Source organism: Mirounga angustirostris, unplaced genomic scaffold (assembly GCF_029215605.1).
Source record: "Mirounga angustirostris isolate CCGP_5_RB_7025 unplaced genomic scaffold, mMirAng1.0.hap1 SCAF_5, whole genome shotgun sequence".
NCBI lineage: Eukaryota > Metazoa > Chordata > Mammalia > Carnivora > Phocidae > Mirounga > Mirounga angustirostris.
In genome coordinates, this window is record NW_026991713.1 from 148,858,717 (window position 1) to 148,886,156 (window position 27,440).

A 27,440-nucleotide genomic window follows, 5' to 3' on the forward strand; every position below is an offset into this window, starting at 1 on the left:
CGCCGTCCCAGCGCGGGCTTCCATTGGCCGCTTCGAGCGGGCCACGCCTCCGGCCGGGGCGGAGCCGGAGATGCCCCGCCCGCCGCAGAGCGGGGCTCCTGCGTCCCGACGGTGCGCCGCGGCCGGACCGGGCTGGCTGGCGGGCGGAGCCGGGCCCGCGGGGCTGCTGCGGTGCGATCGGGCCGGGCTGCGGGCGGCGCAATGGTGAGCAGAGCCGGGCGGGCCGGGCGCTCGGGCCGGGCGGGGGTTCGCGGGAGGGGAAGGGGCGGCCCCCGGTGGGCTGGGGGCGCGCGCGGGGCGGCTCAGCCGCGGGCCAGGGGGTTGGGGGGGCGTCTCTGCGGCGGGGGAGGGGCAGCCTGGGCGGGGGCGCGGCTTCGGGAGGAGGGTCTGTTCCGGGGGGCTGCGCCCGCGGGCGGGGGTTCTTTGTCCGCTGCGCTGCGGCGAGATCGGGACAAAGGAGGCGGCGGGGGGCGGCGGCCGCTTTGCGGGGAGCGGGTCTCTCCTCCCCTCCCCTCCCACCCCGTGCCTGCCAGCCACCGCGGCCCGCAGTTCCGCGCCCCAGGCCGGCCGCTGGCTTCCTCGGGACGCCTCGGGATATTTAAAATTAACGGAGGAGGCGGGCGTCCTAGCATCCCCCAGGGTGGCCCGGAGGGCTTCGGGGGTTAGGGGTGGGAGCGCGGGTCCTGGCGAGGTCTGGCGCCCATTTAGCAGGTGGGGAAACTGAGGACGGGCCGCAGCGTTTGGTGCCGAGTTTCGTCGGCGGTGACTGCGCGGCGTGGGCATGACTGGGTATCGTGGTCCCCCGTCCCTCCTCTCCCCCGCCCCAGTCGGGCCGGCTGGAGTTGCTTCTCCACTTGTCGCCCCCCTCCAGCTGTCGCCCAGGGGGCCGAGCCCCTTCGTCCCTCTAGCCTCGCTCAGCTCCTTGGTGGAGTGGGGGAGACGGCGTCGCCTGGCAGGGTTAAATGAGACGGTGCGTTGAGCTCGCCTGGCACGGCGCCTGCACGTTGCCCGCGCTCAGCACGCGGTAGCTGCCGGGGCGCCTGTCATTCCTGTGTCCCCAGCATCGAGCCCTTGTCACCCATCCTGCCCCGGCGGGGGCCGCACTCGGGTTTACCTGACCCCTGGGCCTGAGGCAGGGGAGTGGGGAGGTGGGGGCCAAGAATATGACATTTTTGTCTCAGGGTTGAAATCTGGGATTCAGAATCCAGGCTGCCTGGGTTCGATGTCCTGTGCAGCTACTTTTGAGCTTTGTGACCTTGGGCAATTGACTTAATTTCTCTGAGCCACAGATTCTTTATCTGCAAAGTGGGCTTAATAACAACACTACAGTTGTTTTGAGGCTGAGCGGAGAGAGGATCTGCGTGAAGTGCTTAGCTTCTCCGCGTCTGGCACATGGTAATCATTGGCAACTTTCGTTGGGCATCTGCTGTTATTACTAAAGTTGTTTGGCCAAGTGGGCTGATCCTGTGAGGATGATCAGTGGCTGATTCACAGGGTGGGGGTACGAGCCGCAGGTCTGGGTCCCAAGCCTGGGCCCCAGGAGACCCAGACTGACCTTGGGGCAGTCCCTTGGAGCAGTCCCTGGGCTCGGTCTGCACCAGCTTCCTCTTCTGCCCCCTGGGAACCTAGGGGGTTCTGGTGCGAGCTTCCTCTTCTGGAGGATGGAGTGTGATTGGGTGGCTGATGAGAGGCCGAGATGACACTGGCTATATGGCTGCACATAGCCTCAGCCCCGTAATGCTTTTTCCCATCTGCATCCCTGCTGTTCTTGGTCCTGGTTTTTGGAGGGCAGGAGCCTTGTGCCATGCATCCTTGGGTCCCAGTGCCTGCTTGGATCTGGCACGGGGTATATACTTCCCCTGCATCCTGACTCTGCCCAGCAGTGCCCTGTCCTTGGGCAGGCTTCAGCAGACTGGTGACCCTGGACTTTAGAGCTTGTTTTTCTAGGAGCTGTGGGTGAGATCCGAGGGTCAGGCCACCCTTGGCCCAGGGAGGCAGGATTGAGGGTCCACGGAGCGGGAGAGTGGAGGATTGGTCCTGTATGTTTTGGGGGATCCAGATGGCCTCGGGTGCTAGCCTTCATCCTGACTGAGGGAACTTTCCAGGAGCTGCTACAGAGGTTGGGGGTGGGGAGGTATGTTCTGTCCCTCCCCCCCCCACCCCCCGCGGAGCGCCCAGAGCCTCCAGGCTGCTGGCTCTGCTCTGTCCACCAGGCTGGCCCCGTCCTCTGCACTTGGAAGACCCCCTCCTTTGATCTCCTGGGCCCCACTTCTGGGGGCACATCCCACATTCTGGCTCTTCAGTCTTGGGCAATGCACTCAAACTCTCTGTGCCTCAGTTTCCTTATCTGTAAAGTGGGATCGATACCGGTGAGCTGTGTTAGCCACAGGGTTGTTGGTAGGATGAAGCAAGTGTATGGGAATGAGTGTTGAGCTAATTTGATGATTGTTCTGAGAGGGTGCAGGTTTCCCACGCGCCATCCTGGGCGTCGACCCAGCCCAAGCTGTGGCATCCCTGTCCTACCCTGTGTGCTTGCCTGGATCAGGGTGAGGGGTCAGCTGACTTGCAGGAGATACCTTGGCTCAGAAGGGCATGAGGGAAGTCGGGAGAGGCAAAGCAAGTGGGTAGGGTCCAGCCTGGGCCACGGGGGTTCAGGGGGAACCAGCCAGCCACCCTCATGCTTCACATGTCCCCTGGGCTCTGATTCCCGGTGGCACCCCACTCTCCCTGCCTCCTAGCACGTGGAGACAGCTGCCCCTTCATGGGCTCAGACCTCTTGGGAATCCACCTGCCCTTGCACTCAGGCTGCCAGCTTCCTGGAGTCTATTGGGACAGGTGTGGGGACCCATGTGGAGGGTCCCGGGAGTGGCTTTGGGTTAGAGAGCGGGCTCAGGGGTGGGAGCTGCCGACCACAATCCCCATGAGGGCAGGGGCCCCTCTAACTTATCACTATGTCTCCGGGCTTGGAACACTCAGCGGGCATTTATCGAGCACCTGCTGTGCACTGGTAATAGGGCTGGGGATCGAAATGGTAAAATGCAAGGCAATTGCAGGTGTGGGGTGGTGGGGCGTCTGGAGCCAGGGTGGTCTGGGAAGGTACCCTCCCAGAGGCACCCACGGAGAAAGTCCCGAATGGTAAGAAGGAGCCAGTCACGGGACAGTCAGGAAAGAACATTCCAGGAAGGAGGAACAGAAAGTTCAGAGGGTTTGAGGTGGGAGGGCAGGGAGGGTGTGAAGAAATCCAGGGAGGCAGGGAGTTTTGCTTCTCTGCTGATGCCAGGAAGGGCTCTGAGCAGTGGGTGGTGTGAGCAGAGTTTTTAAACCATCATTTCTGAGGAAATACTTGCTGAGTGAATGCAGGGACAAACAACTCACTTGGGGCAGGGAGGGGTGGCGCCAGTAAGCACAGGCCAGGCATGCCCATGGCCTGGTCAACCGGGCTCTGTGCACTTGGGGGTGAGAGTCCTCCTGGCCTGGGGCGGGGGCAGCAGATAGGGTTTTCCGGTCACCAGTCCTCTCAAAGGGTCCCTCTGAGCTGGGGCTGCCTCTGTCTCAGTTTCCCCATCAGTCCTGGGACCATGTGGCTTTCCCTGGACTGGTAGGCGCCTCCTAGGCTCCCTGGCAGGTTTGGCCCCTGGGGGTCCCCCCTCCTCAGGTCTTGCCGCCATTGTTTGATTTCCTACTTCCTGCCCCCAAACACACATATACTTCCCCTTTTCTGAATTGATACTGCATTGCCTTCCTGTCCAGGGGCCTGGTAGGAGGGCAGGCACCCCAGCAGGTGCCAGACACAAGAGGGCCAGGGGAGGGACAAGGCAGGTGGGCGTCCTCTGTAGCAGGAAGAGCAGTTCACCCGGCACAGCTGGCACGCTGTCCGGCGGGCGGGGGGGGGGGGGGTACCTGTCCTGTCTGGAGGCCTGAGGGGACAGGCTGAGAGGGATGGTGGGAGCTGATGGCAGCCCTGCTGGTGGCAGGGAGGAGGCCAGAATAGTCTGTGCACTTGGCAGCCGAGCAGTGTGCAGGGCCCCTCCTGGAGCACACAGCCTGATGGGGGAGGCAGGTGCCAACCAGATGGCCGTGCTGTGGAAGCCAGGGTTGCACACTGAAGCAAGCGCCCTGGAGGGAGGGCAGGAGTAGGTGCAGGTGCAGGATGAGGAGACCCTCCTGGGCTGCGGGGCCTGGCAGGCGTCCCTTACTGAGCTGGAGTTAACCAGGGCCCGCCGGGGTTTCTCACCCTCCGCACTACTGATATTTGGGGTCAGATCTCTGTTAATGGGGGCTGTCCCCTGCACCGTGGGATGTTTAGCACTCCCCTGGTCTCTGTCCACTCCATCCCAGGAGAACCCCCTCACTGCCGGTGGTGATGACAAAAACGTCTCCAGACATTGCCAGATGTCCCCTGGGAGGCACAGTGGCCCCAGCTGAGGCCCACTGAACAGGGGGAGGGGAGCAGAGCATTGGGGCACAGAGACCTGTCTGGCTAAAGGCCTGGAAGTCATGTGGCCGGGGAGAAGCAGGGGGTGCGGGCGCAGCCTGTCGGGCCCTGTAGGACTTGAGGCTTTTCCTCTGGGCCACAGGGGCGTTGGCTACAGTGGACCCACACAGGTGGGCCACGGAGCCTGGTGGGAGTGACAGCCACAGCCTGAGCCTGCAAGTGGTAAGGGGGGGCAGACGTCAGAGGTATCACCCCCCTCCTGCCCAGGACATCTCTGCAAATGTGGGCATGGTTGGCAGGGCCGTACTCGGGGGGAGGGCCCTGGACAGACTCCAGGGGCGTCGACTGAGCCACCTTGGACCTCCAGGAACGCCTGGCCTTGGGTGGGCGGGGAGTCTCCTTGGTGTGGGTAAGAATCACTTCTCATTATGGCTGTTATTGCTCAAGGACGGCAGGTTCCATCCTGTCTGGAGGGAAAGCCTTCCCTTCCAGAGCTCTCTCCCTGTGTTGATGGCCATCTCTGCAGAGTTCAACAGCTAGCTCTTACTGAGCGCTGAGAGTGGCTCATGCGTTTCCCCACCCTCAGACGCTGGGGTGCTCGATACTCTTATTTGCTTCCTTTAGGGCAAGGAGGCCAAGTTAGAAAGTGCAGGGTCTTGGGACGCAGGGGAGCCGGCTGGCTCCAGCACCTGCAGCCTCAGAAGCCCGAGAGGGTCTGGGATTTTTCTGCCTGCTGGGCTTCCCAGTGCTGGCTCCCCTGCGCCCCTCGCCAGCCCTGTCCATAGAGGAGGAATCCGAGGCCCAGCGAGGTGCAGAGGTTTGTCTGAGGCGGGCGGCGGTCCAGCGCACTCTCCCGCTGCCTACCGCCCTCAGCTCCTGCACTTGCCTGCAGGCCCTCCCCTGCCTCAGAGCCTTCGCCAATGCCATTCGCCTGCCAGGAATGCTCCCCAGGGGCTGGCTCTTCCTGCTGCCTCAGCATCAGCCTCACCTCCCCGGGTATCGCCTGCCCCGCCCGATGTAGCACCCTGGCACCCCGGCCCCTGTGTTCCTGGCATGGCGTTGGCATATCAACCCATTTGTGGTCCGGGGCCCGCCCCTGACGCTGAGCTCGGTGCGGGCCGAGGCCGGTCTGCCCTCCCCCAGGCTGTCCTGAGTGCCTCCACATTCCAGGACCCAGGCGGGTCACAGTTCTCTGGTGGACAAAGGCTGTCATCTGCTGCAGCCTCTCCCAGGTGTTCCAGGAGACTTGGCTGGGTTACATATGTCGCCCGTTGGAGCGACGGACTGAGGTCACTTCCCTGCTTTCCATTCCCTCGTGTCTGGCCATCACAGAGTACTGGCTCCTCTTGGTCCCTGGGCAGTTCCTGGCTGAGCGAGGGTGACTCCTGTCTGGTAGCAGAAGCACCGATGGTGTCAGGGGTAGGAAGTGGAAGTGGGCTGTTGGGAGCGAAGAGAACGCTTGTGACGTCATGAGCTAGAAACAGCGAAAGCCAGCCGGCGTGTTTTTCACTAGGATGAGGGCAGGATGGTCAGGCTTAAGACCTGATTAAAAAGAGCCCCTTTGGGAGAGGTCCCCCCACCCCGGCCGCCCCGAGCTTGGGAGCTGGCAGGGCCCCGTGGAGTCCCCGGTGGAGCCTCACCCTGCTTTGTCTTTCAGGGCTCTCGGGTCCAGCCTGGGTTCCAGCCTCGCTGAGCAGACGGCCCCACGAGCTTCCTCCCGCGGAAGCCCAGGCGCTGACCATGTCTATTATGGACCACAGCCCCACCACGGGCGTGGTCACGGTCATCGTCATCCTCATCGCCATCGCTGCCCTGGGGGCCTTGATCCTGGGTTGCTGGTGCTACCTGCGCCTGCAGCATATCAGCCAGTCGGAAGACGAGGAGAGCATCGTGGGCGATGGCGAGACCAAGGAGCCCTTCCTGCTGGTGCAGTACTCCGCCAAGGGACCGTGCGGGGAGAGAAAGGCCAAGCTAACCCCACACGGCCCAGACGTCCACGGTTGAGCTGGGATGCGGAGGCCCCGTGGCCTGTTTGCAGCTGGCTGAGAGGCATGGGGAGGGGCGGAACCACAGACGTGCTGCTGGGGACGGCTTGACACCTGCAGGCATGGCCTGGCTGGGCTTCATCACCGCATGCACTGGCTCCTGAGGCCTTGGCCGTCCTTAGCCGGGACGCCTCCTGGTGGGACTGCCCATTGCAGGCAGTGGGCAGGCCTGACCTTGCTGGGGCTCACGACCCCGTAGCGCTTTTGTTACTTGAATGTTGAGCTGAGCCTGTTTTTGATGGAGCTACTACTGTAACGCGTGAACTCACAAACCTGTGAACTGTAAATAGGCCCCAGAAGCATGTGCTGAAGCCTTTTTTTGCTGATTTTTAAAAATACCGTGTAGAGCACATGGGACAGACTGTAGTCATGATAAGCTGACTCAAGGCTGTGGGGGGGGGTTTCTTAGACATGGAAGGCCCACACTGCACTTGGTAGGGGCCTCTAATATATATGTGTGTATGTGTGTGGGCAGAGGACGGGACATGTCTGTTTTAAGTCTCATGGCTGACCAGCTGGGGTGCTTTGGTGATTTCTGCTTGGTTAGCAATGGATGGAAGAACCACGCGCCCCCCTTCGGTCGCGAAATAACCAGTTCCTGTTGAGAGTGGAGTTACTGCAAGGAAGCCGCCGCCGCTGCTTGAGAGCCGGTGAAGGACGAGCCGGGGCCCGCATCCTGAGGGCTACCAGGCGGCCTGGTGGCAGAGCAGTTTCTTAAGCATGCTGAGCACTCTCCCCCGCCACTGCTGTCCCCCCTGGCCCGCCCCCCGCAGCATTACTCATCATTAAGCTTCGCTAGGAACACCAGCGCCTGTGGCGGCTACCTTTATCTGAAACCCAGCTGGCCCAGCAAAGAGGAAATAGTGTTTTTTGTTTGTTGTTCTATTTAATACTTTCTGCACTGGAGGGGTGGGGGAGGAGACCTCGAGGGTCCCCCCTCCTCCTTTTCATGCATTAGTCTCCTTTCTTCTCTGAGCACCACCCACCTGCTGGGTACTGGACTTCACTTTCCCCAGCGGGCCACCTAGGAGAGTCTCCTGACCCTGCTCCAAGAGCCCCAAGTGCATGAGCACCCAGGAAAGCCCCCTGGGACGGCGGCCTGACAGCCCACCCCTACTGGGCCCCGGGGGAGGGCGTGGCGGGGAGAGTGAGTTTCAGGTTCAGGACGGGGTTTCCATGAAGATGAGTTGGTGGCTGTCACTCGGGCCAGCGCCCCCACAAACATCTCCAAGGTTTCCCTTGTGTATACTTCAGTGAACTCGCTGAGATTGTTAATCCCACCACCATAAAGCACATTCTCCACTATCATGATTAAAACGTGGCTTGTGTCAGCATCCTTGGTAATAAACTGGAGGCCAGCGTGGGCTTAGCTGCGGAGCACTGGTCGGGCTGACGGCAGGTCCTCTGGCCTCACTCAAGTCTCTAACAAGCATGTGGAACTCATAATCTACTTTCTGGAACCTCAAGGAGGGGGCTTAGGGAACACTTCGTTTTAGCAGCATACCCTTCAGTTGGGGGTCAAACATGAAGTGTTAGCTTGTGGGATGGGAGAAGGGTAGCTCGGTAGTGTCTGAGCTGTAGGCGGGAAGGAGACGCCCCAGGGGGCTACTGAGGAGCCCCTGCAAGGCAGCTGGGCCTTAGCACAGGAGACACGTCCCTGTCCCCTAAAACGGGGATGGCCGAGCCTGAGAGGCCAGAGACCCTCAGAGGCCCCTTGGACCGGAGGAGGCCAGCACTCTCAAAGGCGCCCCCTGGAAGATCTGGGAGAAGGCTGGCTTTCCGGTGAAGGACCCTGGAGACCCAACGTGGAAGGTGTAGGGGTGTCTGATCCGTTCCGCTCACATCTCAGAACTTCCAGGCTTTCTACCTCTACTTTCCGCAGCCAGCAGCACACGGCCAGGCTGTCTTCATCTGGGGAACCGAGGAACCCCGGCCCCAGGCCGTCCCTGAACGAGATGGCTTTGACTGTCAGACTTGCCCTGAGGTTTGAACTGGTGGCGGTGAAGTTCTGGTTTTGAAATGATGAACCTTCACTTTCTCCTGGGTTTCACTCCTGGGGGTTCCTCATCCCACCTCTGCCCCGGTTGCCAGGGGCAACGTCTTTGCAGTGGCAGGGCCGGGTCAGGGTCGCAGGCTCGGGGGTGGCACTGGTGAGGGTCTCTGCGAGGCAAGTGGGAGTGCCCGGAGAGGCGGCGAACAACCACATAATAGCGCTCACTGTTCCTATTGATCAATAGCTACTATTTTTAGTGTCGACGCCAGAACCACACATTCACATGGCTTAGTTAAGTTATGACCTCTCATTGAATTCTTTCTGAATAGCCCCACTGTTGTGTTCTGGTCTTCTGACGGGTCAGTCAGGAAATCAGCCTTTCATCCTGCATGTCATCACAGAAGCAACCGTCGGGGAATGGGGAGGGAACTCTTTGTGACACTGAGCCACGAAACTACGGACCTACTTTTCAGACAAATGTTCAAATGGACTGTGTTACTGTTTCTGTCCAAGCTACCAAGTTTGTGCAATAAGTGGAAGGGATGTCATCCCTATTCAATAAACGCTGAATGACATTCAACTTGATTTTCTAGACCACTGAGAAAATCTTTATTTACAATAAATTTCAATAAAATTTGCATAAATATATTCCCAATGTACAGTTTTCACCTCTGATTTCTTCATGTCATTTTAAAAGTTAGTCTGTCCTGTTCTCATTGCTCCTTTCAGACGCCAGTGTGGAGCTGCTGTTGGAAGGCAGAGGGGTGCTGCCAGGTAGCCGGGAGGGGCCTGGGGGCTCGGGGTGGTCAGAGCCGACCTCCTGTGGGGGAGGGAGGCTTTCGGCTCCGTCCTTGCCCTCCAACTTCCGCTCCATGGTTGCCACCAGGATCTTGAGCCACGTGTTCTCGGTGAGGAGGTTTTCCGAGGCGTCGGCCAGCTCCTGGAGCTTACGGGCCACCTCCTCGAGCTCGCGGGTTTTCTGCTCGTACAGGGCCTGCAGCTGCTGGCTGTGCAGCTGGAGCAGGCTGTGCTGCTTCTCCAGGGTCTGCTTCTGCCGGAGCAGCCGGTGCTCGTCCCTGCGCACACTGGAGAGCTGGGCCTCCACCTGCACCTGTGCGCGCTGAAGGGTGCTGATTTCTGCCCTCAGCTTCTGGATCTCTCTCTCCAAGTGGGAGATGTGCCCCTGCTGGAAGACTGCCTCGCTCTGAAGACACTCTTTGGTAGGAGGGTTAGCTAAGTTCTGGGGGACGGAAGCAGGGTCTGAGTGATGCAAAATGAACCTCAGCAGATTAGGAAGGGTGATGGGAAGGTCTTCGGGGTATTTCACACTACGGTCCTTTCTGGAGAGAAAGGGAAAGGAGTCAAACGTGAGAGTCCTGTCAACATTCGTAGTCCAAACTACACCACTACTGAAGGTCAGGCTGCTTACTTCCCACCGAAAGACATTCCGAGGATTTTACTTAAAGCGGGGAAAATGTTATCTGGGCAAAAACTTTTCTACGAAGCTGAAGATGTCCCATGTGCTCATTCTGTAATTAACGTGGCTTATCTCAAATATGTGTTTGTTCCTGAGGACAAAGAGCCCAGTTTCTGGTAACAACCTTCCAAGAAAGACAAGAAGCTCCCAGACCCAAGCCTCAAGCCAGGGATGGAGGGCACCGGCAGCGCATGGGCAACGGGGCCTCCGCGAGCTCTGAGAGGCTCAGGGGCGTGTAAGGAAGGATGTCCTGGGGCAGGACGTCACCCGTGTCACTCCGTGGCCGTCAACAGTGGCGCAATAGGGAAGACTGAACACTCAGCCAGATTTCTTCCGCCAACATTTATTACACATTATCCAAGGCAGGAGTTCTCAACCGGGGGCGACTATAACTCCCCAGGGGCATCTGGCAACATCTGGAGACATTTTTATTACCACGATGGAGGAGGTATCACTCAAGCCCTGACCCCTGATACAAAGACCAACCAAGGGACTCCGAGAAATTAAGGCCACCCCGCCCTGAAAGCACAGAATAAGGAAGGAAAGTGACATATGAAGGGGGTTCCCCCAAAGCTCTGTTGCAAGTCCTGATGTAGAAAATTCCTTTTTAGAAGTTGTCATTTAACTGTCTGATGACCAACATTTCTGCCACATATGGGCCCCAGAGCCGCCTGCCGGGCAGACTCACAAGGCTGCCACTCACAATCCTGAGCGCCCAGACAGGTGACCCCTCTGCACCCCTGCACTGCCTCATTTCTGTAAAAGGGGTAATAAACGCATCGTCACTCTCACGGGACTGCTGTTCAGATGACACGGATTAACCTGAATGCTGAGTGTTAGCTGAAAAACAGTCATATCATTCCTTAAAAAACCAAGAAACCATTCATTAAAAGCTTACACACCCTCTCCACACACAAAGCCAGTGGTCAAATATCTAAGAAAAGACAAAAGGTGTTCTGCTGATGGATAGCTCTTTCCCAATGAAATAAGAATCACAGGGAAATTAAAATCACACATGCCCTGTTTTATACATTTACGGAGACTTTCAGATACATGGACTAGTCAAATATGTGGAGTAAGTATATAACCACACCCTCCCTTAAAGCATGGTTTTCTTCACAGAGAGAAGCTTCCTTCGAGTTGGGGACTCCCAGCCTTTCAACGGATGACTGAAAACCCCCAGGTCCCTATGAGGTGCAGGTGAGGAACGACGACGAGTGGACGAGCGGACAAGTGGAGGCTGGCTCCGCCCCTGAGCCGTGCAGCGCAAACCTGGTCTCACAGGACAGAGGAGCTGAATCCCCAGGAGAGAGCTGCCGAGGTGCCTTAGTGTGTGTGGAGACATTTGCAGGACTGAGAATGACACCTGTCAGCACACTATTCTGGAGTCCAGTCCCTGGAGCAATCTCTGTGAATCCACCGAACCCATGTGCTGAACGGCTTTCCAACTTTCTAGGAGTGGCAAGGACACGAGGTGTGAACAAACTTCCACAAAGGAATCATTTTGGAAGTGGAGTCGTAAAAGGCCCCACGGTGTGAGTCCACTCTCAATCCGCTAGGAGTGTGTTCATGCACCTCTAGCACCTAAACGGCTAGATGAAAACATGAGGAACAGGATATAAGGCCTCTACTCCAAAGAAGGGGGTAGGAGAGTGGGGGCAGGCGGGCTGCTCCCTTCCCAGGGCCCACACTACAGTAATCCACCGCACCCCCGGGACATCCTCAGCCAGGCCCGGCCAGAGCACCTGACTTCCGCAACGTCACACAGAGCGGTGTGAGCAGAGCGGCTGCAAGACGTCCCTGCACAGGAGAGCCGGACCTGCAGGGGCAGGAGGGGCACAGCCATCCCATGTGGCTTCTCTCTTCCATGACTATAAAACACGTGCTCACTGGGGACCAGCTGCAAAGCAAACCAGCTGCAGCCCTCACATCACCTGTAATCCTCCTCCAAAAGAACTGTCAACATCTTGACATTTCTCCTACTTGCTGCACACATTTGAACCTAGTGCACATGCAAACTTCTCTTTTATCAAAACCCATATATTCTCTTCACTAAAAATAACATAAGCATATGCATTGTGAAAAAGACCTTTTTCATTTCCTCTCTTGCAAGCTGTCAGCTCCTGCCCATGACACCTTCTGGCCCATTATGCCGAACACTCAACTTGAACCAGCTGACGAGGAGCTTACTTCATTGCTGAATACTCTTTGTTTTTAGGAAATAAGAAAAATTCCATTCCTGAGCAGTAAGGCTTTGGTTTCCCAAGCTCTGCGTACTAACAAAGAGCTGGACTCTCTTCTCATATCCAATATTTACCTTCTTGACTTTTTAATGGGGAGGGGCTGCAGGGAACACCAACACGCATCCCCACAGTGACATCAGGTGGCTTCCCGATGAAAGCTCGGCCCCCCACACAGCCTGACTCAGTCTCCCAAACACACGATTCTCTGTCTCTCTCTCTTGCTCTCTCTCAATACATACTCCTGCATTCTAGTTGCTGAGAATGTCTCCATGCAAAGGCATGTGCTGGGTGTTATGACTTTACCACTTTCCCAGACTATGTTTGAAATTCCAAAACCAGGCTTCATTAGATTTCATGCCCGACCTCCATCCCACACAGATGAAATTGCGAGTGTTAGTGCCCAGGATCCCTTGACTGTGTGGCACTTTAAATGCTTCTTAGAAGGAAAAGGTTCATCACGACAGTTAACAGATGAGTCACACTCTGTTTTTAGTGTGTGATGTGACAGGACCCTACTACCCCAGGAAGTATTCCAGCAAAAATTCCTTGAGATAAAGAGGAAAAAACAAGGAAATGATTCAATCTCTAGGAAGGAAGCATGCTCCTGGAGAAACAGAAAGTATGGCAGTGGCTACAATGAACAGTAGAAGTGAGTGCAGGAGATGAGAACAGGAGACATCACATGTATGACTTAGGAACCTCACTAAAATAATCCTGCAAATGCTTCCCCCTGGAAAGATACTGTCAGAGCCGGGTGACTGGTCCCTGAGGACCCATTCTTCTATAAACAAAAGGGAATATTTTTTTAAAACAGGGCAGAACATCTGGTTTATCAGGCTTTCAAAGGCCAAGAGTTAATTTCCTTTTTAGCAAAACATCCGCATCTAACATTTACTAATTGCCAAGTTAGGCTTTGCTTATGTCCCACCCCTGTCTATTGGGCTTTCAGGGTAGTTGCTGTCATCACTGAATTTGGGAGTCCGCTTAGACAAATGTGAAGACATTCAAGGTGACAGCCCCAGGGCAGACGTTCACAGAAGTCTGCACACCTGGGGAGAAGGCTCCTTGAATCCCAGGAATGGGGTGCAGTGGGGAGGAGAGTCTCCATTTCCAACTTGCACAAGAGGGACAAGGTGCTCATCAGCAGGACCCGATGGAAAATGACACACGTGAAAGCCTGGGGCAAGCAGGGCCTGACGTCCGGGGGCTCAACAATGAGCGACCATCCTGCCCCACGTGAATGTGGCTCTTTGCTTTCCATCCACTGTAGTACGCTCATAAGGCCAAGAAGGCAAACGAGTCCTGATGGCCACATTCACGTTCGTGAGAACACACACTCTGGGAGGGGAAAGTTCTCACCAAAACCACATCTGACCTCGTGATGCCAAAGCCCTTTTACCCCTGGTCCCTAATGGCACATTTTTTGAACAATGTATTTTATTCATAATAGTTTAGTAATAGCTAATGATTTGCATTTCACTTCTCTGAAGTGCCTTAAACCCATTTCATTTTCAGCAAAAGAATCCCATCCGCCCAAATATTGAAAAAATTCAGCTTTACCTGTTGCAGGGAAAAAATAAGACAGTGGGAAGACGGTCGACCATAAATTCCCAAGGAAGGTCATTCTGAGACACATCAATCCTGGCAAAGGGAAAGATGAGAAAAAGTGAAAGATCAGCCCAAGACACTCCACCCTGAAAGAAGCTTCTCCAGTAACAGAAGAGCCTGGAACATTTGCTGTGGCCACACTGACCAGCCCCTCATAGTCAGTGCCAGTGCAAGCCGGCTGCAACTCAGGCAAGAAGAGCTGATGCTTCCAGAATATGTAACTTTCCACCTCACTTACGGAGCGGAAGGGACATGTCCTCAGAGTAAAAATGAGCTTTCCAAAACAAAACAAAACAAAACAAAAAAACCACCTCACTGACACCTTGGGAGCAGTCCACCCACCTGACGGGATCTGGTCAAGTACTTTAATCTCTCCATCGGCTCTGGAAAAAGGAAATCACTGTGCAAAATACATCAAGCCTCTGAAGACATAAGAAAGCTACATTCTATTTTATATTTATATTTTGTAAATCTGGAGGGAGGCCACAAACCTGTATTTTTTAGCAGATTTTAGATTAATTTTCTAATGCAGAAGATGACAAAAAATGACACCTGTGTTCAATTACCCACCCTGTGCTTTATTACTATTGAAGGAGGCAGCAGCCCCCAACCCCAGCCCGCAGGGATCACTCAGGTGGTGCAGAAACAAACAAAAAACATCCTAGAAGGAGGGAGCAGACCATGGAGGGCCACTTGGCCAGGAGGCTCCGATGTCAATCATCACAAACAATGCATACAAAAGATGGCAATTTTTTGTATCACTACCTTGACAGAAGTTTCCAGAAAGTATAATGGGGGGTGGGAGTGAATCAGTACCATGCATTTGTCCAGAAGGATGACCAAATTATAATGGTTTCAAACAACTGAACAAAACAGCACTCCTCCCTCTGCCTGGGACAGCCTGCCTAAAACATCAGAGTTCCGTTTTTTAAACAAGTGGCATTGAACGCTTTAGTCTATCATCAAATACTTTTCTTCTGAGTTTTACTTCAAAAACAAAAATTTAAATTTGAAAGAAAAACATCATCGTAAACATCCGCTCAGAATTCCACTGGGCTAATCAGGACCTTCTTTCTGGGATTCTCATTCGGGCTTGGTGTATATGCCTCTACATTGTAAAGAGCGGCACTTGTACATCTCATATGCGATTCTTTTCAATTAATTTTATGAAAAGCATTGCTCTAATAAATGGGTCAAAATCCCATCAAACTCCCAGCCACAACTGACTTAGCTATGGCTCTCCTGTTGGACATAAACCATGCCACAGTGTCACGCTCCTCTCCAAGCCCTAGTTCCTTAATTCCCCAAAGTGAAATTAACTGGGGCAAAAATGTTAACTATTTTTGTGCTTTCTTACAAATGCTGCTAACACGCTTACCAAAACGGTTACGCCCAATTCATGAGCTAGGTCTGACTGTGCCAACTTCACTTTATCAACACAAGATGCTGTCACTTAAAAGCATCTGTTAGTAAGTGTAAATGACACTTTGTTATTATTTTATACTTATTAGACTGTAATCTCCATACTTGTTTATTTATACTCTCCTCCTCCAGGAAAAACCTACTCAAGTCTTTTCTTCACCCAGGAGTCCCTCCCGGCTGTGTCTCCCCTGCCCCCGGGCTGGTTTTTCAGTGTGGTAGAACACACATAAAATGTCCCAGCCCGACCATTTCTGAGCGCAGAGCTCAGCAGTGATAAGTGCACTCATAATGGGGTGCAGCCATCACCACCACCCAACTCCCCAACCATTTCTTCATCCTGCAAAACGGAGACCTTCTATCCATTCAACAGCTCCCCACTCCCCCGCACCCACCATCTACTTTCTGTCTCTGTGAATCTGACTCCTCTGGGTGCCTCATATCCCTGCAATCACACAGTATGTGTCCTTTTTTTTTTTTTTTTAAGATTTTATTTGTTTATTTGAGAGAGAGAGAGTGTGAGCACAAGCAGGGGCAGGGAGGGGCAGGGGGAGAAGCAGACTACCCACTGAGCAGGGAGCACTGAATAGGGCTGGATCCCAAGCCCTGAGATCATGACCTGAGCCAAAGGCAGACGCTTAACCGACTGGGCCACCCAGGCATCCCGTGTCCTTTTGTATCTTTGTACTTCATTTAGCACTGAGTCCTCAAGGTTCATCCATGTTGTAGCAGGTGTCAGAATGTCCCTCCTTTTTAAGGCTGAAGAACATTCCCCCATGCGGACAGACCACATTCTCCTCTTGGCAGTTCCTTAAGCCTTTGTTCTTTCTCAGGGTCTGGAGTATGAACACCTGATTCTGGGTCCTGGTCCCTCACTTACAGGCAGTGTGACTCTGGGCAAGTTACCTACCCTCTCTGTGACTCAGTTTCCTCCTCAGTAAAAAGAGATCCTAAGACCTGCTTCACTGAGTGTTCCAACGAGCAGGACAGATAACATGTATGAAGAAAAATCTCATGGCACAGTAACTCCTCAAATTTGGCTCTAATCATCACTTAGACCAGATCCAGTGGGTGAAATACAGATGCTGTAAAATACAGCTACTGTCCTTTTTTTAAAGCCTACCTTCCTCACTTCTCTCATTGAGCCCTTTTCTAGTGGAATCTGTTTATCTTTAATTATTTTTTGTAACTGCTTCACCTTGGAAAGTTTCCATCTCTCGAAGGAACTAGCAAAACCCAATACTCTACGTTCTGCTATTTTTTCCTATGATTTAATCTTCTATATTTAATTCTATCTGGAAGGCTGAAGTCTAAACAACGCCCCCCCAGCCCAAACAGCTTAGTACCTTTTCCAAAAACTCTTTATTTGAGGCTTGTTTTTTACAAAACAATGATTTAAAAATTGTTTTGCTTACTACAGAGGCCACGTCTGGTTACCCAAGGAATCACAAAACTAGAACACATAGTTATCAACCAATTCTTCCTCCTAATTTTAGGAGTGAGAAGGGAAACTAAACCTGGTGGAGAGATTTGCTCCAGGTCCCAGGGCCGGTTGGAGGCACACTGGGGACCTGTCCCCTTTCACTGGGCCAAGGCCCCAGCACCATGGAAGTCCGTGGGCACCCTTCCCATGGTATTCCGGAGAGTTGGCCAATCCAAGGGTTGTCCTAGCAACCAGGTCAGCACTGCTCCTCCACTCACCCTTCCATGAATTCAATCAGGGCTAAACATACTCGACACCATGGAAGGAACATTCAGAAATCATCAGGAAAACTTCAGTTTCGGTGAGGTTTTGCTCATGGCTTTAAACTGACAATTAAATCACACCAAGTCTTACCCAAGGTTAACGAACAATGGGCAGACCCTTGCAAACCATATGGCTAAGCCGTAAGGAGGGAAGACAGGCACAGGCCCAAAGTGCCGCAGGCTCCCTTACCTTGCCACAGTGAATGTATCCGTCGGCAGGAGGCGAGCTAGCTGGATAAAGATATGATTGAGGGATGGACAGAAGCCACACCACTGTGCGTAATACAGCAGCAAAACGTCCTGGGGGAAGGGAAGACGGCTGTTACTGGCGCCTAGGAAATGGGCTCACATCCTCATTGTGCTTAGAACCCAGCAGGCATTCAAGAAATGTTGCTTATGCACCCATGATGAAAAATTTTATTTTTAGATCTTTCCAATTATGTGTTTTTTTGTTTTGTTTTGTTTTTTAAGATTTTATTTGACAGAGAGAGCGAGAGAGCACAAGCAGGGGGAGCAGGAGGAGAGGGAGAAGCAGGCTTCCCTCCAAGCAGGGAGCCCGATGTGGGGCTTGGTGACCCGAGCCGAAGGCAGACGCCCAACCATCTGAGCCACCCAGGTGCCTCATTATGTGCTTTCTTTAAGGACTTTTTGCAGTTAGAAAACCAGCATGTAACTCATGCATGCTGTGCAAGAAGACTGCCATGTGATTAATCTGCACATCAAACCTGAATGCTCACCCCAACAACTGCAGCTCTGGGGATTATTTTAGTAGGGAGAGATGGCATGATTTCTGCCTCTCTCATGATTCCATACCTGTTTTTGAAGGACCACTTCCCAAAAGGTATCAGTTGTTACTTCAGTGATTAGATGCTGAGAAGGGTACTGGGCAGAGTCACTTCCAATGAGATGCCTTTTCAGGGGACTGTAGAGAACGCTGAAGTTTTGAATAAAAGACTCTAAAAATAAAGAGAAAATGAGATCAGCTCTTCGCTAAGTACTGGGAGAGTAGCTGGCCTACTTTAAACTCTACATTTAAAAAAAATGGGCTGGCTTCACAGGCTTGCATTTTTAACACTTCACCTACAGGCAAAACCCTGAATGCACCAGGCGGGGATTTAGGTAACAAAATGCCGCACAATGTCAGATGCTCTAGTATTTACAGACTAGGAATTCTCCTTTTTTTCTAACAGGATCAGTCCACAAAGAGACACCCGAGACTGCACAGATCATCATGCCACAATCTTTAAGAGATTTCAACCTACGATCGCAAGACCTCTAAACATCACTACAAAGACAGCTACTACACAAGCTGCCGTGAGCGGACAGGTGTTCCTCATGTTTATTTGAGTTCTTCAAGTTTCCTTTTTGAAAGTTTAGGAAAAATAAACTCAATCATATTTAGTGGGAAAACCTATAAATAAAACCCACAAGCAATCTGAAAACCTAACTTGAACTGACAGCTTTTCCCTTCCCATAAACTCCAGTGTCCTCAGATTGCTTGGTTGTCTGTCAGAAGCAGGACTGATCTGCTGTGTTCTCCCTTCTTTCTCCTACTTCTAACTCTCCATTTTGAGGTCCAATAGTGATGTGTTCCGCAGAGGGAGGAGGAGTGAAGGGTGTCATGTGCATACTAAAGAGAGGTCATTGTCTTGCATGTGAGTTACTTACTTGGCTAGGTTTCTGAAACATAAAACCAAAAATTCCCTCATGTGAACGAAACCTAAATCCCTAAACTGGCCCGGAGAAGCTGAATGAAGAGTCAACTCTGCAAACCAGCGACACACAGGCCTTTTTTCACGAGGACCCTTACAAATGTCACCAACTACAGGACAAAGAAAAACTGAGCTAGACTTATGTTTCAGAGTAGATACAGAAGATCAAAAGAAATCTGAAGGGGGCGCCTGGGTGGCTCAGTTGGTTAAGTGACTGCCTTCGGCTCAGGTCATGATCCTGGAGTCCCGGGATCGAGTCCCGCATAGGGCTCCCTGCTCAGCAGGGAGTCTGCTTCTCCCTCTGATCCTCCCCCCTCTCATGCTCTCTATCTCATTCTCTCTCTCAAATAAATAAAATCTTAAAAAAAAAAAAAAGAAATCTGAAGAAGGCTTCTTTCAGATGACCCTTGAACTCAAATTGAACACCATTATGAGCTCACTGAATGGCAAGTATTACTGAACAGAATTATGAAGTCTAATAAACACTCTAAAAACACAGGCTTGTTTCACTTTAAGAAAACTCAGGAGGTGCCTGGGTGGCTCAGTTGGTTAAGCGTTTGCCCTCCGCTCAGGTCATGATCTCAGGGTCCTGGGACCAAGCCCTGTGTCAGGATCCCTGCTCAGCAGGGAGCCTGCTTCTCCCATTCCCCACCCCCACCCCCCCGGGCTCCTGCTCTCTTTCGTTATCTCTCTAATAAATAAATTTCACTCTTGCTTTCATATTCTCTAAAACTTGGAAGTAAAAGGTTTCTCTCCCTACCAAATTCCTCCTGTCTCCATTTGGCAAACAATGACTTTCCCCGTGTTTCCACTGAGGCTGAACTAACACGGCTTTTGAATTCTCACTTCCTTGTGTGGACATCAAGGATGTCAGCAAAGTCCTGGGAACAGGACAGCGTGGGTTAGTTCACTGCTGCTGCCAAGCCCCAACAGCAAGCTCGCGGATGTTTTCCCATCACGGGGCTCCCCACCCCCAAAGTGGGTTTTTGCTGGTCTGCAACAGGACACTTGTTTGTTGCCCTTGACGCTTGTTTGTTACAATCGAGACACAGAAGATCAGAGCAGCATCTCTCAAGGAGGTATAAACAGCAAAAGAACAAATTAGGTCTGGTGGCCTTGATACTTGCACATCCAAACCTGTGAGACCAAAGGGAGGACAGGTGGTTCTACGTTTCACTGCTTCCTGTTTAAGCTCCTTTGGAGTGGCACTGCTGCGGGGGTCCCATTCATCAGCCCCCCGGGATGCTCGTAGCACAATGGGTCGCCACCCCATTGCCTTTCCTGCCCACCCCATGCAGCTCACTGCAACTCAGAAACGGGACAGGCACTGCCAGTCTGGAACATTGGACTCCTATCCCCCCCAACCCCCCAGGGACTACAAGACAAACTTATCCAAAATCTGGAGTTAGGAAGTTTCTGTTCCCTTTATTAGACAAAATTAGCTTCTTTTAAAATGATGACCAACTGCAGTCTAAAGATTTCAAGTGAGCTACAGAACTGACATCCCCCCATGACCAAATGTACTGAGATCCCTGGATAATAGTTACCGGTATTAAATTAAGCAATACTTTTTTATGTTGGGGAAGGAAACTGCCCACAGTACCTAGGGTGAACTTCATAAGAGCTTGTTTTGGATCCAAGATATAGTGAGACTCTTCTTTCACATCAACAATTGTGGCAAATTCCTTCACCCGAGTGGCGCTCGGAGCCCCCAGCCTCTCTGCATATAACCAAAATAAATTTGAATCCAAAAGGTAGATGTTCAGGGTCTTGTTGGTTCTGCAGCTCAGGCCTGTGAAGTTTGTGCTACTCACGTCCACTTCAGGAAAGAGATACCTGTTCTCCTCAATGTGAGGAACGGAGCCTGGGGGATCAGCCTCACATTTCTTCTCGAGGGAAGAAAACGCGATGGTCGGGGTTTCAAAGACACCTTGTCCAGAATCAATGAAGCCCGTCACGGCCCTGTTTATGGTCCTGCAACATGCAGTGTAGTAGCTGAAGGGGCTGTAGAAACTCAGAAAATTGCTGCATTCTATGCTGTCCGACGCCACATGATAAAAGGTCTGCTCCTTGAGGTAGAAAGAATCCAAAGCTGCCGCCATCTCAAAAAAGCTGCACTGCGGCATGCCGACCGAGCTCGGCCTGACGCCCCCCGCGCTCTGGTTGACACACAGCTCACAGACGTTGTGCGTCCTGGAGACAGAGTGCCACTGGGGCAGCACCACGGTGTTGCAGCAGGGGGACGCCGTGATCAGCGGCGGCTCCGGCAGCTGCGCGGGGGGCTCAGGCGCCAGAGGCCTGAACACCGGGGTGTCCACTCGCCGCAGGTGCTGAAGGAGCCGCTCTACCACCTGGTCCCCGTGACAGTTGTTGTACTCCAAGGCCACTTCGGTGATCTGAAACACAGGGTGGAGCTCATGAGAGGCACGGCGATGGCGGAGGGAGGGAGCCCGCAGCCATCGGGCCCGGGAAGCATCCTAGTCCGATTCACCAGGAGCCCGGGCCGGCTCTTCCGCTCACTCCATCAAACAGGAAAGCATTACCCCAAAGCTATGAATGAAGAGGCCTGGATTACCTTTCAGAACATGTCACTCTATTAACAGTGAGCCAACTGTGGGGAGCAGGAAGGGGTCTTAGAGGCAGACGTCTCCATCCACCACACGACAAGAGCCAAGCTCCCCCTCTGCAACATACCTCTAAGCTGAGGGGCCACTCTTCCATACGTATGATGTCTTCTTCACCTTTGCTAACAGTCTAAAAATGTCCCAAACACCTCATGAGTGGATCACAGTATTTCACGGCATACCTGTTTCCAAATAAATTCACACCTCACAGGAGGCTACAAATTCAACCTGTTCCAAACCATACTTATCCATCCTGTCTTCCCCCATAACCTCCTCCCCACCCTGTGCTGCCCTCTCTGGGAAAACAGCATTACAAAGTGGGAATGGTGATCCCTCGAGCCCCAACTTCCCCTCTGCGTCCGCACGAGCCTCAAGCTCCGCCACCTCTGACTTCAGCTACAAAGCCGTCCCCATCCTTTGTGTCCCCATGGCCACGGCCTCGATTCAGGCCCTCAGTCGTCACAGACCACCACCACATGTTCTCCCCTGCCTCACTCGGCCTCCACACTGTCACTATTAATTTTAAAATTACCACCCTAAGCACAGCACTCTTCTGCCAAATGACATTCGATGGCTCCCTACTACCTGGAGGATAAAACCTAACACAGTCTGGCCTGCATTTGCCTTTCCAGGGTCACCCCACCCTCTTTAGAGCAGGCCTGGCCAGGACCTCCTCCATCCGACAAACCTCAATACTGTCCCCAAGGCCCAATAGCAGGGTGGCTGCTTCGGTAAAGCTAACGCCGCCTGCGCCACCTCACCTGGGAGTTTGGCTCTGCCTCTTCGGGACCCCAAAGTCCTTCCCACAGAGTCTCACAAGTGTCTGTTCAGATGCCCCTCCTCCCCACAAGCTTATGGACCCTCACAGGTAGAAACCCTGTTTGATTTCTCCTGTTCTCCCCACAGCCAGGCACAGAACAAATGCACAAGAAGATCTGGTGAATGAATGGCATCTCGGGGTAACATACACACTCCCACTTCCTGGGGAGATTAACCACTTTACCCTCAGATCAGTATTAGCCCGATTAGATTTACATTTCATTCTAAGACTATCTCCAAACTGAATACCTTTCACTACCCACCCCAGGTTCATAAGAAAAACAAGCAAGTCATTACAATCCAAAGGCATTTACTCCACCTATTGTCTAAAATAGAATCACGTGCTCACTTGGATCAAATCTTGCCAGTTAGTTAAAAGGTGTTAAGTCACTCGGGATTTTGTTTCATTCAAGTGTGTCTGTGTGTAAAGCCACTTAGTGAGTACTTTTCCAATTTCAGAAAAACTCCAAATTTTATATACGGTATTTATAGAGGGTGTTAATTCAAGACATATGCATCTGTACAGAAATATAAACTGAATAGTTCTCGGGCATAAGAAAACATCACTTCAGATGATAAACCAGTGTTTCCTTTTCTCCCCCCATATAAAGCGTCTCAGCCCTCTCTGGAAAAGGCTCTGACAGCACAGCCCACTAATAAGGTCAGGCCCGTGCGATCCACAGGAGCCCAGCTGCCCTCTGGCCCCATCCGGGCACTGCTCTGCACCCAAACACACAATGGATTACCATTCCCACCCGTGCCCCCTGCCCATCCCCCCCCAAAACCCCACAGAAATTGAAGTATTTACTGCAATCTTTTACAAGAAGCCCAAGGAGGAGTATACTAAGGACAGCAGGGGTCCTTAAAGGGTTTTCTCTCCTCATCTCTTTTCACAACACTGCTCATAAGCAAAGCACCACGTAAAGGATATTTTTAATTGAAGAAAATATTTTGTATAGAATAATGCTCTTAAAAAAGAGAGGAATTCTTATTTTTCTCCTATAAATTGAACTGGTTTTCACTTTCACATTCCTTTCACACCTGGGGCAGTTTTGACAATGCAAGTCCAGTTCCATCTTTACATGTGAAATGCTTGAGGTCATACTTAATTTCACATGAACTAATGAGGAAAATCTGGCAAATAACTTCAACTATTTGTGCTGTAAATGCTTTCTTCCATTTTCTTTAATCAGACAAATGTTTAAGCCAGAACAAGATAACCATGACCTTGCTCGTGAGGCTCACACACTGAACGTGTCAGAGCGGCGCTGTGAAAGCGGAAACGAGGCACACGGACTCTTTGCTGGCTGCAGGGAGCATGTCTTCTGAGCAGCTGGGACGTCCTATGACCTCTCCAGGACCCTCTGCAGAGACTCAGGGGGCCAGCAGCCTGATGCTGTGCTCTCCCGTGAGGGTGCTGGGGGGGATGCGCGTGTGTCGGCAGCTGCTGGCCCCGGACCGGGGCTCACAAGGGAGCCAGCATATGGCCGTCCTCTTGTGTGCCACCCACCACACTCCCCACTATGGCTGCCTCAAAACCCGCTGCCCAGCAAGCCCCGACGCTACTACTCTCACGGGACACTGACCTCTCTCCACAACGTAAGCGTCCTCAACCGCCTGCCCAACTGGGCCTCGAGGTGGGCATGGGTAAAAGGCTTAAGGCTTAAACTCTCCTGCGCTTGAGGAGCTGATGAGCTTAGAACTCAGCCTGGGAATGTCCAAGTATGCTGCTCCCCCGACCCAACCCCGACGGCTTCCTCACCCCTGCTCACATACCCCACTTCCCGTCCCCACCAGCACCCAAGCTCCGGACTTTACTACTTCCCACACTCCTGGAACACTGCTGCCTGGAAAATGCGAATCATGGGAACACCACTCTGCGGACATCTCTCCTTTGTCAGTGACACTGTGCTGGCCACGCTGAACCCTGGAGTCCTCGAAGTCGCACCCAACGGCCTCTCCTCTTCAGGCTTTCCACCTGGGACTTCTCCAGGCAGCCCCTCTGGGGGCCACACAACCCGCACTACTTGCTAACACTGAACCCGCAGCAACCTCCCCACCACCGTGCCTCTGCTCAGGCTGCGCCTTCCCTTACGCTTCCTTCAGCGCATCCACATCCCGGCCACCCTAAAAGTCTGTCCCCCATCCCTGCCCCACCCACAGCCTCAGCTTCCTGGCACAGAGCCCTCTCTCCTCCAGTTCCTCCTGAGCCGGGCCTGGGGCTGACCTTCCTCCGCCCTGAATTAATTAAAAGCAAGCTCCTCCTGCCCCTACTGGACAAGCCTCTGAGACCACGAGGGTAAGGCTGCGTCTTCTCCATCTTTCTCCCCCACGGCTCCCTGACACAGTGCTCCATAAACATTTGCTAAACTGACCTAAAATGAAGAGGGAAACGTACTGCACAGAACACTTTACTTGGCTAATAAGGAAGCCATAATACCGCTGAGATGCCATTTGGTTATCAACAATCTCAACCATACACTGAGGTTGGGGAATCCACTCACCTTGCAGGGACACCCTGAGCTCTGAGGAAAGAGCCACAGGAACAAAGAGATTTAAAAAAAAAAAAAAAAAAAGAAGGCCTGGCCATAGATGGAGGAGTCAGGGGAGAGAAGGGAAACGCTGAGCCAGGGAAAAAGGCAGGAAAGCTAGCGTCCTCCCACCAGGGGCCTAAATCCAACCACGACCCCCTGAACAGAGGACCGGCTCCAGTTACAAAACACTACCCCACCCAGGACACTTACTTGCCCAAATCAGACAAGATAGAATTCTCCACAAAGAAATTTTAGAAGTCAAAGTAAAAATCCCAAACCATAGCTAATGCCGTGGTTAAAAACCCCACCTTTCCTACAAAGAGCCTTATGGCTCTTAATAGTAGATGTAGTAAAGGCCTAGTAATTTGGGAGAGTGTCAGTTCATAAACTATCCGTGTAGTGAAGATTTTCTCAAGAAAATAAGTCTTATTACTTCAAGTCCTCCCTAATCAGAGGAGAAGAAACAAAGCTATTTCATTTCTCTCGTTTCTTCCTTGAAGCCAGAGTAGCAGCGGGGGTAACAACTCTCACAATAAGGCTCCAGAATAGCAAAGTCAGGGGTCTGGCTGGGCAAGAGGCCCGTCTCCCTGCCGCCTCCAGGCAGACCATCAGGCTCACGTGGAGGGGCTCGGGGAGAGGCAGTGTCTGGTTAGCCTGGCCAGTGGTACACTGGCGGTCTGAAATTGGTTTTGGCCAATTAAGGGATCCTTGAGGGAAGGAAAAAATAAACCCCCCAGTAAATCCAATTTAGCAATCCCAGGCGCTCTCTGTAATTGTTATTACTCTCTCTAAGTGCCTCCAAATGATCCATGTATAAAATCAACTCCCACCCAGAGAGCGTGAGTGCACCAGCCGAAACAGGAAAAGCAGAGGGAGGGGCAGACTCCTGACAGCGTCCGCCTCTGGAAACCGCTCTGCTTATCTTCACAAGAAAGGCTTAGAGAAACAGGGGAGCCCAGCATCACCATTGCCGCTCCCGGCTGCCGGGTTGAGGTCGGCCAGGGCTGGTGGTCAGACCCAACCCCCCCACAATGGCCACCCCCGAGGCCACCCCGCACCCTGCCCGTGCCACAGTCCAGCCCCTCTACGCCACTCCCGCAGTGGGCCATGGCGGGACGGGGGACATCTGGTCCCACCCTGGGGAGGCGCAGCTCGGACAGGCCTGTTCTCGCCGATTCCCCCAGACTCGAGCAGCTGTCCGTCAACGTGGCCAGAGAGGCCGCGGTGGGTCCTACCCCCGGCACCCACTCTCCTGCCCACTTACGGGACGAAGGAGTAACGGTGCAGAAATGCAGCGGCCGCTGCTGGCGGGCTCTCGGCTCCCGGCGGAAATCACCGTGAACCGGGAGCGAGACGTCCAAGTTCACGAGGCTTTCCTGGTCCCTAGGAGATACCTTTTAACATTATGACTCTTACCTCATCTATTAAAGGGTGGCTTTCGGCTAAAGGATTAAAAGGGAGAAATACAAGAAGCGCCGGCCCCTTCTTGAGCTCATTGTTCAGCAGGAGGCTCTTGCCGCCGTGCGGCCGCAGCCATCGCAGCAGCGCCTCTCGATTCTCTAAGGCCCACTTATGGATGTTCTCTGCCGTGTAGTTGACAGCCTCCCTGCGGAAGACCTGCGAAGGACAACACAGGGAAGGCTGAAGGCAGGGCAGGCTCAGGAGGCCCCGACCACCCCACCACTGCCCAGCTGCAGACAAGACGACTCAGGGACGTGACCTGCCCCTGCTCCTCCAGACACAGCGTTTCCTCACAAGTGGTTGGAAAGAGCGGAAGCGGCTGCAGAGAGGTGACTTCCAGGTCACAGATGCCTCCCGTCCCCTTCAGCTGACTCCTCTACCACTGAAGAACTCTCCCAATCTGCTGCTGGCAACAATGACCTCTTCCACCCTGGCCAAAGGGAACTATTACATTTTACTGGGTTCTTATACAAGGATTATTGTAAAAGGATCAATGAACACCTACAGGAAAGGAGGTTATAAAGCCAAGGATCATTTAGATTTTTACACTGGTTCCTCAAAACTTGGCTCATAATGGCGGGAGGAGCACCCCCCCCCCATTCCGCCACCCCGTTAGGGCAGACCTTTGTATCTGTTCTGGCCCCCTGTACTCCCAGTGACTACAAGAACACTTGGCACACAGCAGGAACTCAACAAATACTTGAAAGAATCCACGAATGACCCACAACTTGTACAAGACCACAGATCACACTTATGTGTACAGAATGAAGGAAAGAGACACTTAGGTTTTGTGCTTTGTTTCTCTGTAACAACCAAAGTAGGTCAACATAAAATTATGTTTGAAATTCCAAAAATATGCATCACTGGGTTTCAAATGAAACTCCCCAAAAAAGTGCTTTGGAGGGTTCCACAAAATGAGATCTTTTATACTCTCCAAAACAGAGAATTAAATTGCCTCGTGACAAAGATGTCCACTGGTTTTATGTTAAAATACTGGTATCCCAGTAGTAGTTCATTTGATAAAAGGAATTCTGCTAAACCAACCAAATGACCTTAAGAACTACAGACCTGATGCAGTAAGCCCAGTGCATTTGCCAGGGCCATTCCCACAGCCCTAGCTTCTCTGTTTCATGTTCCTTCCTCAGTGCCCTCCCCTCTAAATCCATACGATACATGGTGGTTGTACAGCATGCTACAAAAGGAGGATGAAGGAAGATGGGACAGACAGCGAAAGCAGAGGAAGTAAGAAGCAGCTCAGAGGCACGAGGAGAGCGGGAAGGCAGCAGAGAAACCAGCAAAGCAGTGACTCTTGAAGTGGGATGGC

At 52.9% G+C, this 27,440-nt stretch overlaps 2 protein-coding genes across 7 annotated transcripts in view; one reads left to right on the plus strand and one right to left on the minus strand.

Annotated features, from left to right (window-relative positions):
- The first annotated feature begins 80 nt into the window (after positions 1–80).
- On the plus strand, positions 81–9,121 carry SNN (stannin). Its single transcript, XM_045874988.3, has 2 exons — positions 81–204; positions 6,093–9,121. Exon 2 carries the CDS (start codon positions 6,176–6,178, stop codon positions 6,437–6,439), a length of 264 nt encoding a protein of 87 aa, XP_045730944.1. The 5' UTR covers positions 81–204; positions 6,093–6,175; the 3' UTR covers positions 6,440–9,121.
- TXNDC11 (thioredoxin domain containing 11) overlaps positions 9,059–27,440 on the minus strand; it is a 58,914-nt gene continuing 40,532 nt past the window's right edge. For 5 of the 6 annotated variants that reach the window (XM_045874986.3, XM_045874983.3, XM_045874982.3 and 2 more), the window contains 6 exons: positions 26,072–26,272; positions 20,282–21,074; positions 17,780–17,922; positions 17,157–17,266; positions 13,754–13,834; positions 9,059–9,813 (listed from right to left, as the gene is read on the minus strand). In XM_045874986.3, the coding sequence (XP_045730942.1) occupies positions 9,171–9,813; positions 13,754–13,834; positions 17,157–17,266; positions 17,780–17,922; positions 20,282–21,074; positions 26,072–26,272 (1,971 nt within the window). In that variant the 3' untranslated portion in view covers positions 9,059–9,170. The other variant, XM_045874984.3, reaches the window with a different exon arrangement.